Below are 15548 nucleotides of genomic sequence, written 5' to 3'. Positions count from 1 at the left end.
TAAAATATATGGCATCAGAATTAACAGTTCAAATGTTTGACAAAAATTTCCTCAAAGTTTACTTTTACATTTGTTTTACTGCAAACACAGCTATCCTACAGAAACACTTCACTGAATGACAATACAAGCTATTAAAAATCCCTCTAATTTCTTCAAAGTTATCCCTCTGTGGCTTTTGCACAGTTTCTCATTAGCATCAAACCAAGATGGAGCAGTGAGCTAGACTTGCCATCTTCAGCTGCAGCAAAGGGCAATCCAAAACTGGTTCAAGGTGAAACTTTTGCTTCTAGCCTTGCTGTCTATTGCCCAATCAAAATGCTGTGGGAAATGATCCTTGAACTTTGGCACATCTGAATTTGCAGATTTTCACATTTTTCAATCTGAATTTTGTGTGCTGGCCTGGTAGCAGTGCCACAGCAGGTGAAGGGGTTAACCAGTGTCTAGAATCCAAGGTGAAAAGGTGGCCACCATTTGGTGCTCTATTATCTGTCTCTCTCACAGGCATAAAAGAATATGATCCCGCTAAAAAAAAGAACAGATATGGGGTAGTGATGGAAAGAGTCTTCTGTATTAATTGAAATCATAGTAGTACTTCTAATGAATTAAACAAGATACACTCAAAAAAGTCGGGTGAGGGTAGCTAGAAATTAGGTTAGTATTGCTAACATACTGAAAGTTCTTGTAAGTAAAAATGTCAAGTTTAAGAAACAGCTTCTCAAGTTTATTTTCTCTTACACAATTGTTATGAATGTTCACTCTCTCACTGGAATGTACTCCACTGTAACTTGGTTTTGATAGAGACTGTCGGTTATCTAGAGAAGCAGTACCATTTCTCATTAAACTGTGTAAGTCACAGTCCCAGAAGCTGTAAATCAGCAAATCTGTAATGATTTAAACATCTAGTAAGTGAACTTACTTCAAATAAACATTTCATTTTTTCATTATGTTATTTCATTATGTTATAAAAGTCTGAAAAGAAACAGATTCTGAACTGTATATTGGAAAAATAGATTTTCTTTCATGTGGGTTTACCAGTAGATATAAAAGGAATACTGTACATAAAATACTTAAAGACATGCCATCTTTAACATTAACTTATTCTATAACAACACCTTGAAAACAGGAAAATAAGCTATGTTAATAGTCTAATAAAAAGTTATTATGCACATTTTAAATGCTGTTACTGGAAAAGATGGTAAAATTGAAGAGCTGTGAAAGCCTCAGATAAAATTCAGGGGCCATTAAATAACAAAGCGGGCTATTCAATTTAAACCAAGTGGAGAACAAATTAGCCTATGTCTTTGCAAAATTACAGACTTTTGTAAGGATGATGATTCAGTATGCTAAGAAATCATCAGAATATTGCATGATTTACTAAGAGTTAAATAAACATTTTATTCTGGTTTGTGTTTCCTTAATTCCATACAATAATAACACCCGAAGAAAAACTAATTATTCTAATCATTTCTCCACATAATAACATGTTTCCACAGTGTAATTATTCAGTTTTATTTAGCACACATCCACTATCTGATTTTGCTTCATAGAAACATAAAATGGAGGATTGGAAGGGACCTTTAGAGATCATCTAGTCCAACTCCCAATATCTGCTTTTCAACCAAAAAGAAAAAAGAAAAATTACACATCTGGCTTTATGGTGTTATCTGATCCATAGTAAATACCAGAACTGAATTTTTACTTAGGATTTTTTAAATCCTTTGTCAATTTCACATAAAGGAAAATGAAATGCAGGCAGCAGAACAACAGAAAGACAATTTACTTTCATATTAGAAATACTAGAATTAGGATCTGATTCCTAATGCGCTTACAAACTCTTTATGCATTTAAGAGTATTTCTTGTCATAAAATATATTCCAGAGGTATCCAGTGACTACAGAACCACTGTAACAAACCAAATTGTCAAAATAATAGAATTATCTGAAATAAAAAATATTCCCCACTTGAGTGTGGTATAAAGGAGCCACAGTAGCAGAGAAGAAAACGGAATGCTTCAATGTTGACTTTGTAGAAATGTTGCTTTCAAATATCAAGGTACCGAGGAAGTCTCTGCCATTTGGTGCTTGCTCCTAATTTAGGCACTGCCATCAAACTGTACCTTATGTTAGGAGTGAATTTTATCCAGCAAGTAGTCCATAACAGAAAGCTAGGCTCCTTAAGAAGGTGATCGGATAAGGGACCACATTTCATCATTACATGGGTAATACAAGTCATAATTCAGGCATTTAAATGACTGTCTAGAATTGTATAGAATTAATAGGTGCCAATGCACTCGGTTAAGAGAACTGAAACAAGGAGACTTGCTGATGTCTGAGACACTTGAACTTTTGTAAATGTATGTGACAAATGAGGCTAAGTAAAAACACAGCACTATTATCTGAGGTCCTCAGAGTTAATTCTTCATAGAAATTGTTATGCTTGTCTGTGAGAGGAATAATTGTCCCAAGCAGCACTGGTGTTATAATAGGACATGAATTATTAATACAATAGTGCAATGTCAAAAAATTGGGCTATTTTCTTGTGAATTTCTCAGGCAGACAAAAATTACTGAATGGTAGAATTACTGAACCCATGTTACAGCATTACAGAAATAATGGGTGCAAATTCAAATGACAACAACAGCATTGATGTGAGAGAACCATCTTACAGGTCACACAACAGTAGACTGAATCTTGGAGACTAAGTGAATGCAACCAGTTAGCTCAATTTAGTATTTAAAATTCCATGTTCCGTTGAATATGTTAGTTAATATGGTCAGCTCTGTCAAGGGAGATCTCAAGAACCTGCATGTTTCAGAGCATATTGCATATAAGAACAGCTCATATGATTATGGAAGTGTGATTAGTTAGGACAGAAACCAAAGCAATGTGATCTTCAACAGATCCCTCCTAAGCAATAAGAACAGCAATACAAGGGAAGGTGAGTGCTACCCCAGTCACTACCCTGCTATGTCACAGAAACCTGATGATCACAGCTAAGCCTCTTGGTTCCCACTAGATGTTCCTGGTAGTTTCAGCTTGGAGAGAATAGTTTGGCAGCAGCTACATCTCTAATAGCTACGGTGACTTTAACCTGTAAAGAAAAACTCAATGACAGTGTTTCTGCTGTCAGAAACAAAAACTGTCTAAATTTCTTCATTTATAGCTACAACAATTTTTAGATCTTGTTCCATTCCAAACAAAAACTTTGAAAAGTGCTTCCCTTATTGTGCTCATAGCTTTGTCTTCTGCCTTGACTTCAAATGCAAAAGGCCCTACACAGAAGTACAACAGCTGTACCTCTCTCCAAAGAAGATACAGCTCCCAGTCCTTTCACAACAATATCATTAGTAGGATAAATGTCCAAATTCTTGTAGAAAACTCTAATGAAACTAGTAAGTTCTTTTCCTCACACTCTGAATTACTTGAAAAAGGAGTCAGATAAATTTGATTTCTCTCTCCACCATACACACACAGTCTATATGTTCCAGTTCTGCATTGTTTTTCATATAGTTTGGCCATGAAGTGCATCTTTCACCATGACAAATAACATGCATAATATAGGACTATCATGCTATAGGTCTATTTCATCCCTTATAACTAAAGCTGAAGAAAATATTTATTACAATGAACAACAAATTGAAAATTATATCCTGGAATATCTCCCACTTTTCATAGAGCTCTGAAACATTTTCACTGAAAAATAGAGGTTTTTGTTTGACCTTTTAGAAATGGTTACTCCACCAAAGGTACTGCAGATATTCCACTGCACATAATTTAGCAGATTTCACTTAGCCACAAGTCTCACAAACAAGGTGAGCTTTCCCTGCAATCTATTCTCAAGCTAAAGGTTCAATGTAGCCTTTACTTGAGAGCATTAAATGCAGATGAAGCACCAGTACCTCCTTATTGTGTAAGTCTTAGTGAAATGTGAACACAAAAAAAAAAGGTGTATTATTAAGCTGTCAGACTGCAGTATATTTAACACTGTTTTATTACTGTTTAATTACTGTATTTACTGTAATTACAGCAAAGTCCATTATATCTACAGGCACAACAACTGTGCTGTTTCTCTTCAATTAAGAAAAAGAGAAGCTTAAAGTTTTTATCTGTTTTCATCACCATGTGAGACAGATTTTTTCTTCGTCTAAATTTTTCCTTTATCTAAGATACTGGCAAAGCTAGCTGGGTGAGGACTGCTATGCATTTTATGATCCCTTGATACCATACATACCAGCTAAGTGTTTCTCCATAGTCTGAAGTTCTTTTGCTGCTAAAGAGTCCTTTAAGAGTTTCTGTCTTGGGGAACCTCCAGGTCTGACACCTATGGCATCCAGAGTCCAAACCATCTGAGACTTGCACAAGTAAAAAGAAAAGAGAATATCTTTTTAGTGTAGTTTCACATTTACAAGTGAAAAAACAAAATCTATGGTATCCTCAGTTAGAACAGTGAATCTGGTACTTTTTACATAGAATTTACACAAAATATTAAAAAATATCATTCCTTACCTTAAATAATGTAAGCAGTAGGCATTATTTAAAATCAGCAGTAATTCAAGTATATACCTTCACAAAAGCTCTTGTTCCACACTGAGACATAACAGGACAAATTCTTCAATGATTTACATTCTGTGTAGTTCCAGTTACTTAGTAGGAGTTGCACTTACTTTAAATTACTGTAACATCTGGCACCGTATCTCTGAAAAGCAGCACTTCTGGGAATACCACAGAATTTCCTAATCAAAATTACCAGTGCTGTCTTATCACTGCAAGAAATATTCCTTTCAGGAACGGCATCTAAATCATTAGGACAACCTAGCAGTTTGGAAGGGATGCTAGCAAACAGACCACCTCCCCAGTCATCACACTACTGAACACTGTGGTATTTAAAACTATCTGCATTTTATGGAACTCATTCTATACAGTTACAAGAACGGATTTTAAGATATACTATGAGGTAAACTTCGTAAGGTTTTGTAATGCTTATTTGAAATACACACACACATGAAAACGTTACCAGGTACACAAGAGTTAGTCATAAAAACAACAAATCAAAACACTGATTAACACATTCTTAACAGCCTATCCAAAATAAATTTTACATTATTACCAAAACACTTCATCCATAGTCTAGAGGGTTTTGCTGATTTCCCAGGTTTTCTAAAGAACCAAGGCTTATGCAATGGTGCCCTTGTCCTTCACCTCTTACTAATTTTTCAATCTTTTGGTAAATGCTAAACCAATTTTGAGAAGGGTCACCATTTCAAAGATATTAAGCTGATGTAATTTCAGTGAGAAGAAGATTGAGAAGAGGAGGGAGACCCAAAGTGGTGATGCCACTCACCAAAGTCATACAGGGCTCCGCTGCTATGCAGTCTGCTGGTCTGGAACTGTATCACCTGCAGACATGTGGGTTGCTGCAGTTACCTGCAGCATGTGATCGTACTTTTCTGGCCAGACTCTCATGTCATAGGAAAAGGTGTATCACAGTTCAAAGGATGAATATAAAAATACAGGTCTGATATCATCTCTATTAATAAAAAAATCTGCTTTAACCATAAACACTAAACAAAACACTATAGCTACCTTTCCTTTTAGAAAATTAAGCATACTTGTACAACAGTAAAATGTTATGTGAGATATCTTTTACAAACTTTTCAATCTGTTACAGATAAACACTGCTTTGTATGCAACCAGTCACTGTAAACCATGTAGCTTCAAAATATGTTAACATAGATTTAAATTTATAAAGTGAAAACTATAGTGTAATGCCGCACATGTCTACTTAAAAATCCTAGTCATATTTACTAGCAAACAAAATAGTTGCAAACTGCAGATATTTCTGTTGTTATTAACTCACAGCATTTTTAGAACACTAATGACATTTTTTGATTTGCCGACTGTTTTTCACACTAGTTGTACTTTGGTTAAAGTTATCCATAATCCTAGGTAATACACAGGAACAGATGAATAAAGCAATAAATTACTCAGATATGGAACTGATCCTGTAAACACGTTTATTTCAGACATATCACTAGATCTGATTCACCTGTTTCCCCAAGAGATTTTGAGCATTTGTCACTTCAGTCCTCGTTGTGAATTTTACATTCAAATCATAATTGGGTTTGTTGAGGTTAATCTGTATTAAATTACTCACATTTCTAAATGTTTATTTTTAATAGATAGTAGTTATCCAATATCTATTTATAGACAGAAGGGTATTTTATTCTATGAGCAATTCCTCTGAAATAAGCAAAACTAAATAAGAGATGAGAAGGGGAAATAGAATCTGTAATAAAACACTAATATTTTCATTTTCAATTTGTTTTTTGTTATGTGTTATTAGAGTCCCCAGATTTTTATGGCAGAAAAAGGCCATTTTTTAATATAAATATATTGTGTATAATTCCATAAGGGGAAAAAAACAGCAGGACTTCAAATAATGACTGTGGAGGAAAAAATCCCCAAGGTTATAAGGATAAATCCTTTTTGAATATATAATTTCATGCACAATGTAACTCTGGTGAAATACAGAATAAAAACTAGTTAGTGATCTACAGTAATACTTGAAACTCAAACTGCTCTTCTGATATTCTGAATTTTGATTATTCAAGTTTATCATAAGGAAACTATTACAAGTTTTCAAGAATTCCCTAACCTCCTAAAAACATGGTTTTCCATATGTTAGTCTGGTGAGAGGGTTTCACTCTCCATGTCCTGTTTTCTGGAAAGGAAACTGAGTTATCTCTCTCTTCTACAAATCTCTACTGCTTGTTCTTACATGTCCTCTTTTCCTCTACTGTATTTCTTTCCTTTATCCATAGTAATCATGTAGGACACACAACTAAGGGTACTGAGTAAAAGCAGCTCTCTACCATCTTTAGTAGAACCTAAGATAAATGGAGAAAAATGCCTCCTTAATGGAACCATCATGATAGGTCTTTAGACATTTATAAAAACACGAGTAATGTTTACATTAAATCACTTGCAATTAGGAAACTCCAAATCACAAAGATCATCAAACATCAGCATTACCTTTGTATGATTCAATATAGGTTTTAAAGTTTTATATAACTTCATGTAAGACATATAGATATGCCTGTGTATAAGCACATACAGGTACACAAAGTATTTGTGTTTGTCTTTATCCTGTTAACGCACGTCTATAAAGACATACAGTTTCAGATCAGTTCTGGATGTAATGTAGACATATACATTTTTTCTAAGAATGAACATTAATCTTGTATATGATTTAAACCATTTACACATATTTAGTCTCTACTATTATATATTGCTATATGTTCAAACTCCCTTTCACATATGTAGTCTCAACACCCTGTGAAACTAATGAAGGAACTTTGGACGAATTTGTTCCCCAAACTTCGTAACTATATCTGTGCAATTTTCTGTTCTATGAAATATTGTAAGCTTATGGCATTTTGTCAGGCAATAGCTTCACCATAACAGAACAGTATCAACTACTAGTTATGGAAGATGAGAAATTGAATATTAGCAACATAATTTCATTATAAATTATATACTTATAATAGTGCCTTCCAATGAAACACTCGATAGAAAATAATGATCTGAGAAAAAAACTGTACAAGAGTTTTATATTAAGACTATGAAACTGAGATGTAACCATTTTTTTGTTCCATCTTTGAAGCTATATATTTCAGAGGTAAAATCAACAATATGTTTGCAGGCTGGCTCAGGTAATGTTTTTATATATGTATATATAAATAATACTTCCCATTAATTTTTTTTTTAACATTTTCAGACTATGAGTTATTCTAAATGAATAATACACAAACACAGACAGAGGTCCTCAGTATCTTCAGCACAAAAATATATGCAATACCCATATTCCTAAAAGGTAAACACCAGCTGAAAGTAGGGGATGTTATCAAGGAAGCTTTAGAAACATGTTGGTTCAAATGCAAGGATAAATGAATTTGTACAGCTCTAGCAAAATTCATTGGTGGTTGTTATCTCTACGGGATGAATGGCAGCAGCTCAGGTGCACCACTTAAGAGATTCAGGCTTATAAGTCATGTATTTAAACCTTCTTATTCCATTTCACCATAATCTATCCTTTGCCTACTGACCAAAAATTCCAGAGATAAAACAGTAATGTCAGTTAACTTGGACCTTAATGGTAATGACAGTAGACTGGAAGTAGCTGAAAAATATAGTACATATGTATAAAGTATGTGCATGTAAATCCTTCCAATTCCTTCAGTATCTTCCAAACTACAATTGCTCTTGATCATTCATTAAGCTTTATATATATTAGCACAAAATTTACAAATAGCCTATTTACATTAACGAGATGTATCTATGAGGAAGTTCCTGAAAGACTTCCTTGTCTAACTTGTAGAAACAACTCTGGGTCTTGTTCATCACCTTCAAAATTTGAAAGCGAAGCAATGTCTCTTTGCACCAGAAATCTATGTTAACATAACCCTCAGAATGCATTTGTCAACTTTTAAGGTCAACTGTGTGGCTTTCTTTCCATATCATCATTTCTTCACACACAACTCATTAATGCACACACACTTCACATATATTCATTAATGCTTTTCTTTACTTAGATGGCTTAGACAAATTACCGATAAAATAAGAAATTACAAACAACAAAGCCCAAGGCAATCTCACTCGTCACTCGTTCCCTGAACTTCTGGAAAATATCATAACTTACTGGAAATGCTGCAGTGGAACTGAAACTAAGGAGGCCATGAATAAGAAAGCTTTTCCAAGATCACTATATGTGCTCCAATCTGCAGCACAGCATTAGTTTGACAGCACACATCAGTATAATTTTTATCCTTAAAAAAACACCAGTGCAGATGTGAATGTCTTGATCTTATCATTGAGCTGGCTTGATATGGGCTGTGTAATATCCACTGACACCTGTGGAGTTCTACTGAGGTGCAACATTGCAGAATAGCTAAGGCCAATGGGAAGGCCTCCAAATTACCCATAACATCATTTGGGAATCAAGTGCTTGTTAGAAAATAAATCACTTTCTTGCTGACCACAAAAAGTGTTAATAAAAAATGCAGCATTATATTTCTATTATATTTGGCTTGATTCACAGTAAAACACCCAGGTACACACATGAACATACACAATCTCTTTTCAGGCGTGGAAACAGTTCCTACCTCACCAGAGTTAGTTCCTGGCAAGCTGTAACTATATGCAATGCATTTTGATTGAACCTTTTCTTCTACACAATTTTCCTAATCAAGTGAAAATTTTATTAGTTATTTCGGGAGTTAATACTGTAAGAAAGACCACCATGCTTAGCTTTCTATGCATAACTTACCACTTCTTTGCTGATATCTTAAATAGACACAAATAAATTTAAAAAGTCCCCTTTATTAAAGAATTTATTTATTTGCAAGAGTCCCTTCCATATTGACCAGGCAGCCAGCAAGGATAGTTATACACACAGTAGAACTTTTTGTGCAATATTTTGTTTGAAGATTCTTTATACAACACTCATTTTCTAAGAGTTCACCAAATGTTTAATCTTTCAGCTTCAGTAGTCTGTTCAAAGATATAAGGTGAGCTAGTCAGCATGGTTTTTTGGTACTGTAAAAATAATCTTCTCAGAGCTCTGTTGCAATATTGGCAGCCACTTCTAATCCCCACCTTCCACATTAGGGCCTGTTCTACTTGAAATACCATGTAATTGAAATTACAAGCTTTTTGCTTCCCATGGCAGTCAGCCAGCACATTTGACACTAAACCTTACACCAAAAAAACGGTAGTTAACTTACACAATTTTTTTCTGTTTACAGGCAAGAAGGAAAGAAGAAATATGTAGGCACCTGGGAATCACATTTGTTTCAGTTTCTGAAATATAATAAGAATATTTTTTTCTAAGCTTCCATCTTCTTTTAGTCAGGTACCCGTATTTTTGACAGGTAAAAACAAGGCACTCGTTTTTTTTTTTTCCCCCACTTCTTTTTTTCTTTAAGTTCAGAAAAATTCTTTCAATTTGAAATTAAATTTTAGAGGATTAATTGTTTTCAAATTAGAGCATTTTCACTCAAGAAGACATCTGTCCTTCTGTCTGTTCAATAAAAGGCCTCCTTGGAAGCACTAACCACACAATGCATACAACACCTGCCAGTGGGGTTTATCAAATGAAATTGTGAGTAAGTGCCTTTCTTGAAGAAGCACTGAAAACTGAAGTTCTTAATTGAGAACAGGATGGCGAACAGAGCCAGCAAACAGGGAGTGACACGGCACCCAGGTGTGGCGCAGGAGTTTGCGCAGCAGTTTGTGCAGGCAGGGCGAGCAGGGAAGATGGGCAGGGAACAACCCCACGGCCCGTTTAGAGAAGCACAAGTCAGAGAAGTGCCCCAGCTTCAGCTTCAACCTAGCAAAATGGTGAGCACTCGCCTAAGGACTAAAGCCAGGGCTCAGGTGGACAAAATCCAGGTGAAGGCCAATGCATCCACCCAGACAGAGCTGGTTAGCAGAGAACCTTTGGTCCAGGTGGAATGCAGAGAGTGTTTAGACTGCTTAGGGACCTATGCTTCTGAGGCAAAATGTGTCATAGGTGCCCTCAAGTTCAGGAACTGAGGCACTTGGTGAAAGAGCTGCCGGAAACTGTGAGGAGGCTCTGTAGTATCAGAGGGGATGAAGTGGAGATAGATGGAGACTGCCACAATCAGGTACAAGCCTCCAGTGAATCCAATAAGTCGTGGACCCTGGTTACAAAAGAAAGAAAGACAAAGGCTCATCTTCAAAGCCCTCCTTCCAGAGTGCCCACTACAAATAAGTATGAGGCACTGGCGACAAGGGACTTCGAAGAGCAAGCTCCAAAAGGGTAAAACCCACTAAACAAACCATCAGCTGCTCCACCTGCAGTAGGTAATGGACATCGCAGGAAGAGGCGATAGGTGCTTGTTGTGGGTGACTCGCTGCTAAGGGGCACTGAGAGACCCATCTGTGGAGCAGGTAGGGAGTCAAGAGAGATGTGCTGCCTGCCTGGGGCCAAGATCAGGGATGTGGCCAAGAGAGTGCCATGGCTCGTGCAGGCTACTACCCCCTGCTTGTGTTCCATGTAGGTATGAATGATGTCATGAGGCATGACATCTCCAGGATCCAGATGGATTTTAAATCCTTAGGGGAGCAGGTAAAAGGTAGAGGGGCTCAGGATATTTTCTCCTCTATCCTGTTCACTGGAGATAAAGGAGGAGTTTGTAATGGAAAAATCAGCCAAGTGAACTCCTGGCTGAGAGGCTGATGCTGGCGGGAAGGCTTTGGGTACTTTGACAATGGATCCTTCCTTGGGGACTACAGCTTGATAGGATGGGATGGGATTCATCTCTCCTGTAAAGGCACTGGATTATTTGGGAGTAGACTAGCAAATTTAATAAAGAGGGCTTTAAACTAAGGGACTTGGGGGGTGGAGGGAGAAGCAAAACAGAACAAGCTGTCCCCTCTAGCTGGGAAACAGGGCAGGACTGGGAATGCAATGATAAGTGCCCTTCATCTGCACACTGGGCTGAGATATGGAAGGCTGACCACCCTGAGAAAGAGCCAAACCGGGGAGGAATCTCCTGCACTTGCCCAGGGAAACCTGTGTGAGTAAGCCCCTGCACTGCCTCTACACCAATGTACGCAGACTGGGGAATAAGCAGGAGGAACTGGAGATGTGGGTGCGAATGTGGGGCTACGACCTCATTGCTGTCACAGAGACGTGGTGGGACAGCTGCCATGACTGGAGCACCATGACTGCCAAGGCGTGGAGGTGGAGTTGCTCTCTATGTTAGAGGGCAATTAATGTGTACTGAACTGTGCGTGGGTGGGGCAGAGAGTAGAGTGCTTATGGGTAAAAATTTATGGCCAGGGCAAAGCAGGTGATATTGTTGTAGGAGTCTGCTACAGGTGACCTGATCAGGAGGAGGATGTGGAACAGCTGAGAGCTGCCTCACAATCAACATCCCTGGTCCTCATGGGGGACTTCAACCACCCTGATATTTGCTGGGATAGCCACACAGCCAAGCACACGTAGTCCAGGAGGTTCCTACAGATTGTTGACAACAACTTCCTGTCGCAGATGATCAAGGAACCAACAAGGAGGAGTGTGCTGCTGGACCTGGTGCTGACGAATAGAGAGGGCCTGGCTGGGGATGTGAAGGTTGGAGGCAACCTCAGCTGCAGTGACCATGAGATGGTAGCGTTCAAGATCCTGCGTGGAAGGGGCAGAACACAAAGCAGGGCCGTGACCCTGGATTTCAGGTGAGCCGACTTTGGCCTCTTCAAAGAGCTACTTGGATGGATCTCATGCGATATGATTCTAGAAGACAGAAGTGCCCATGAGAGCTGGTCAATCTTCAAGCACCACTTCCTCCAAGCCCGGGATCAGTGTGTCCCAATGCACAAGAAAGGAGGAAAAGGAGGTAGGAGGCCTCCATGGATGAGCAAGGATCAGCTGGGGCAACCCAGGCAGAAAGCAGCCATCTATGAGAGGTGGAAACAGGGGCTGGCTTCTTGGGAAGAGTATAGGAACATTGCCAGGGCATGCAGGGGTGCAACTAGGAAGGCTAGAGCCCTTCTAGAATTACATTTAGCCAGGGATGTTAAGGACAGCAATAAGGCATTTTTCAAGTACATTAGCAGCAGAAGGATGGCGAGGGATAATGTGGGCCAGCTGCTAAATGCTGAGGGTGCCCCGGTGTCTGAGGATGCAGAGAAGGCCAAAGTACTGAATGCCTTCTTTGCTTCAGTCTTTAAGACCAAGGCCAACCCTCAGGAAGCCCAGTCTGGCAAGGATAACAGGATGGCCAGGACAGCAGAGGACTTGCCCTGGGTGGAAGAGGAAGAGGTTAAAGACTTGTTGGCCAAGCTTAAGGCTCATAAGTCAATGGGTCCTGATGGGATGCATTCTAGAGTGCTGAGGGAGCTGGCCGATGTGATTGCTAAGCCGCTTTCTATAATTTTTGAATGAACATGGAGGACAGATGAAGTGCCTGAGGACTGGAGAAAGGCCAATGTCACGCCAGTCTTCAAAAAGGGCAAGAAGAATGACCCAGGAAACTACAGGCTGGTCACCCTCACCTCCATCCCTGGAAAAGTGATGGAACAACTCATCCTCAATGTTATCACTGAACATATGAAGGATAAGATGGTTATCAGGGGGAGTCAACATGGCTTCACCAAGGGGAATCCTGTTTGACCAAACTGGTACCCTTCTATGAGTGCATAACCAGCTGGCTAGATGAGGGGAGAGCAGCAGATGTCATCTACCTTGCCTTCAGCAAGCCTTTTGACACTGTCTCCCATAACACCCTTAGCAGAAAGCTCAGGCAGTGTGGCTTGGGTGAGTGGACAGTGAGGTGGATCAAGAGCTGGCTGAATGACAAAGCCCAGAGGGTGGTGATAAATGGCACAGAATCTAGTCGGAGGCCTGTGGCCAGTGGAGTTCCACAGGGATCGGTTCTGGGGCCAGTCTTGTTCAATATCTTCATCAATGACCTGGATGAGGGGACAGAGTCCTGCATCTGGGAAGGAACAACCCCATGCACCAGTACAGGTTGGGGGTCGAACTGCTGAAGAGCAGCTCTGCAGAGAGAAATCTGGGAGTCCTGATTGATAGTAAACTAAATATGAGCCAGCAATGAGCCCTCGTGGCCAAGAAGGCCAATGGCATCCTAGGATGCATCAAGAAGAGTGTGGCCAGTAGATCAAGGGGGGTTCTTCTCCCCCTCTACGCTGCCCTGGTGAGGCCTCATCTGGAGTCCTGTGTCCAGTTCTGGGCTCCTCAGCTCAGGAGGGACAGGGAAGTGCTGGAGAGAGTCCAGTGTAGAGCCACCAAGATGATCAGGGGACTGGAACATCTTTCATATGAGGAAAGGCTGCAAGAACTGGGGCTGTTTAGTCTGGAGAAGAGGAGATTGAGGGCTGATCTTATTAACATTTATAAATATCTAAAGGGTGGGTGTCAGGAGGTTGGGACATCCCTTTTTTCTATAGTAGCTAGTAACAGGACAAGGGGTAATGGGATGAAGCTGGAACACAAAAAGTTCCACTTAAACATAAGAAAAAACTATTTCACTGTGAGGGTGAGGGAGCAGTGGCACAGGCTGCCCAGGGGGGTTGTGGAGTCTCCTTCCTTGGAGGTCTTCAAGACCCGTCTGGACATGTTCCTTTGTGACCTTATGACGCTGCTTCTGCAGGGGGGTTGGACTAGATGATCTCTAAAGGTCCCTTCCAGCCCCTACCATTCTATGATTCTATGATTCTAATTTTTCAAATATAAGCTCTCTTTGTGAAAAATAAAGTGTAGTAAAAGATCCTACTAAGAAAAGTTTAAAGGAAAAAGGCCTAATTACAGGAACTACAAGATTTTTCAGAAACAGAAAAGTAAACATATTAAATGTTACAATAAAATCATAATATAACCATAGTATAAATTACATAAACCATGTCATAGATGTTTCCTATCTCTTTTGAGTACTGGTAATGAGATTGCTTTACTTTCCATATCAAAGATCCTACATGTGGACCTATACATAGGACATAAATAAGGAACCCACACAGCTCTTTTCTGCTGTGTCTCACAATTTCTCTCAAAACAATTCTCTTCTGAAAGACAAGGCATTTTAAAAGAAATCTGTCAAATATACAGGAGTAGATAGAAATCTATGATAATGATCCATTTAACTACCAACAGAGTCAAACTACACCAAGAATCACAAAATCACAGAATGGTAGGGATTGGAAGGAACCTCTAGAGATCAAGTCCAATCTCCTGCCAAAGCAAGTTCACCTCAATCCAGTTGCATGGTAATGAGTTCAAGTGGATTTGAAAAACCTCCAGAAAAGGAGACTTGACAATCTCCCTGTGCAGTCTGTGCCAGGGCTCCCTCACTCTCACAGAAAAGTTTTTCCTCATGTTTAAGTGGAACTTTTTGTATTCCAACTTGTGCCCATTACTCCTTGTCCTATCACTGGACACAATAGAAAAAAAGACTTGCCCCATCCTCCTGACATCCACCTTTTAGGTATTTATAAGTGTTGATAAGGTTCCTCCTCAGTCTTCTCTTCTTCAGGCTAAACAGCCCCAGGTCTCTCAGCCCTTCCTCATAAAAAAAGATTTTCCGTTCTCAGTATTAGTGAGGATCACTGAGAGAGCTTTGAGCTAGATTTGAAGGAGAAAAAAGGCAAAACCAGGCTTGCTGGGGATAATCTTGGAGGCAGCACAGCAAGAGCTGGAAGCCATTATGCACCAAGGGCAGTGTGACATCGTCGCTATTATTGACACGTGGTGGGATGAGTCACACAACTGGAATGCTGCACTGGATGGCTACAGACTCTTTGGAAGGGATAGGCAAGGCAAAAGAGGCAGAGGGGTAGTCTTCTATGTTAGGGAGCATCTCAACTATTCAGAATTCAATGTTGGTGAGAATAGAACTGAGTGTCTATGGGTAAGAATCAGGGGAAAAACAATAAGGCTGATGTCATGGTAGGAGTCTACTATGGATCGCCCAACCAGAATGAGGAGGTAGACGAAATAGACAGGATCAAGGT

The 15548-nt window shown here is 39.2% G+C and overlaps 1 protein-coding gene across 1 annotated transcript in view; it reads right to left on the bottom strand.

Annotated features, from left to right (window-relative positions):
• Positions 1-15548, bottom strand: part of C4H8orf34 (chromosome 4 C8orf34 homolog) — a 164168-nt gene that overhangs the window by 17336 nt on the left and 131284 nt on the right. The window contains exon 11 of the mRNA XM_061995680.1: positions 4231-4351. Coding sequence (XP_061851664.1) covers positions 4231-4351 — 121 coding nt within the window. The remainder of the gene's footprint in view (positions 1-4230; positions 4352-15548) is intronic.

This window comes from Colius striatus, chromosome 4 (assembly GCF_028858725.1).
Source record: "Colius striatus isolate bColStr4 chromosome 4, bColStr4.1.hap1, whole genome shotgun sequence".
Classification (NCBI taxonomy): domain Eukaryota; kingdom Metazoa; phylum Chordata; class Aves; order Coliiformes; family Coliidae; genus Colius; species Colius striatus.
Note: the sequence above shows the minus strand (reverse complement) of the source record. Positions and strands in the feature narration are given on the sequence as shown.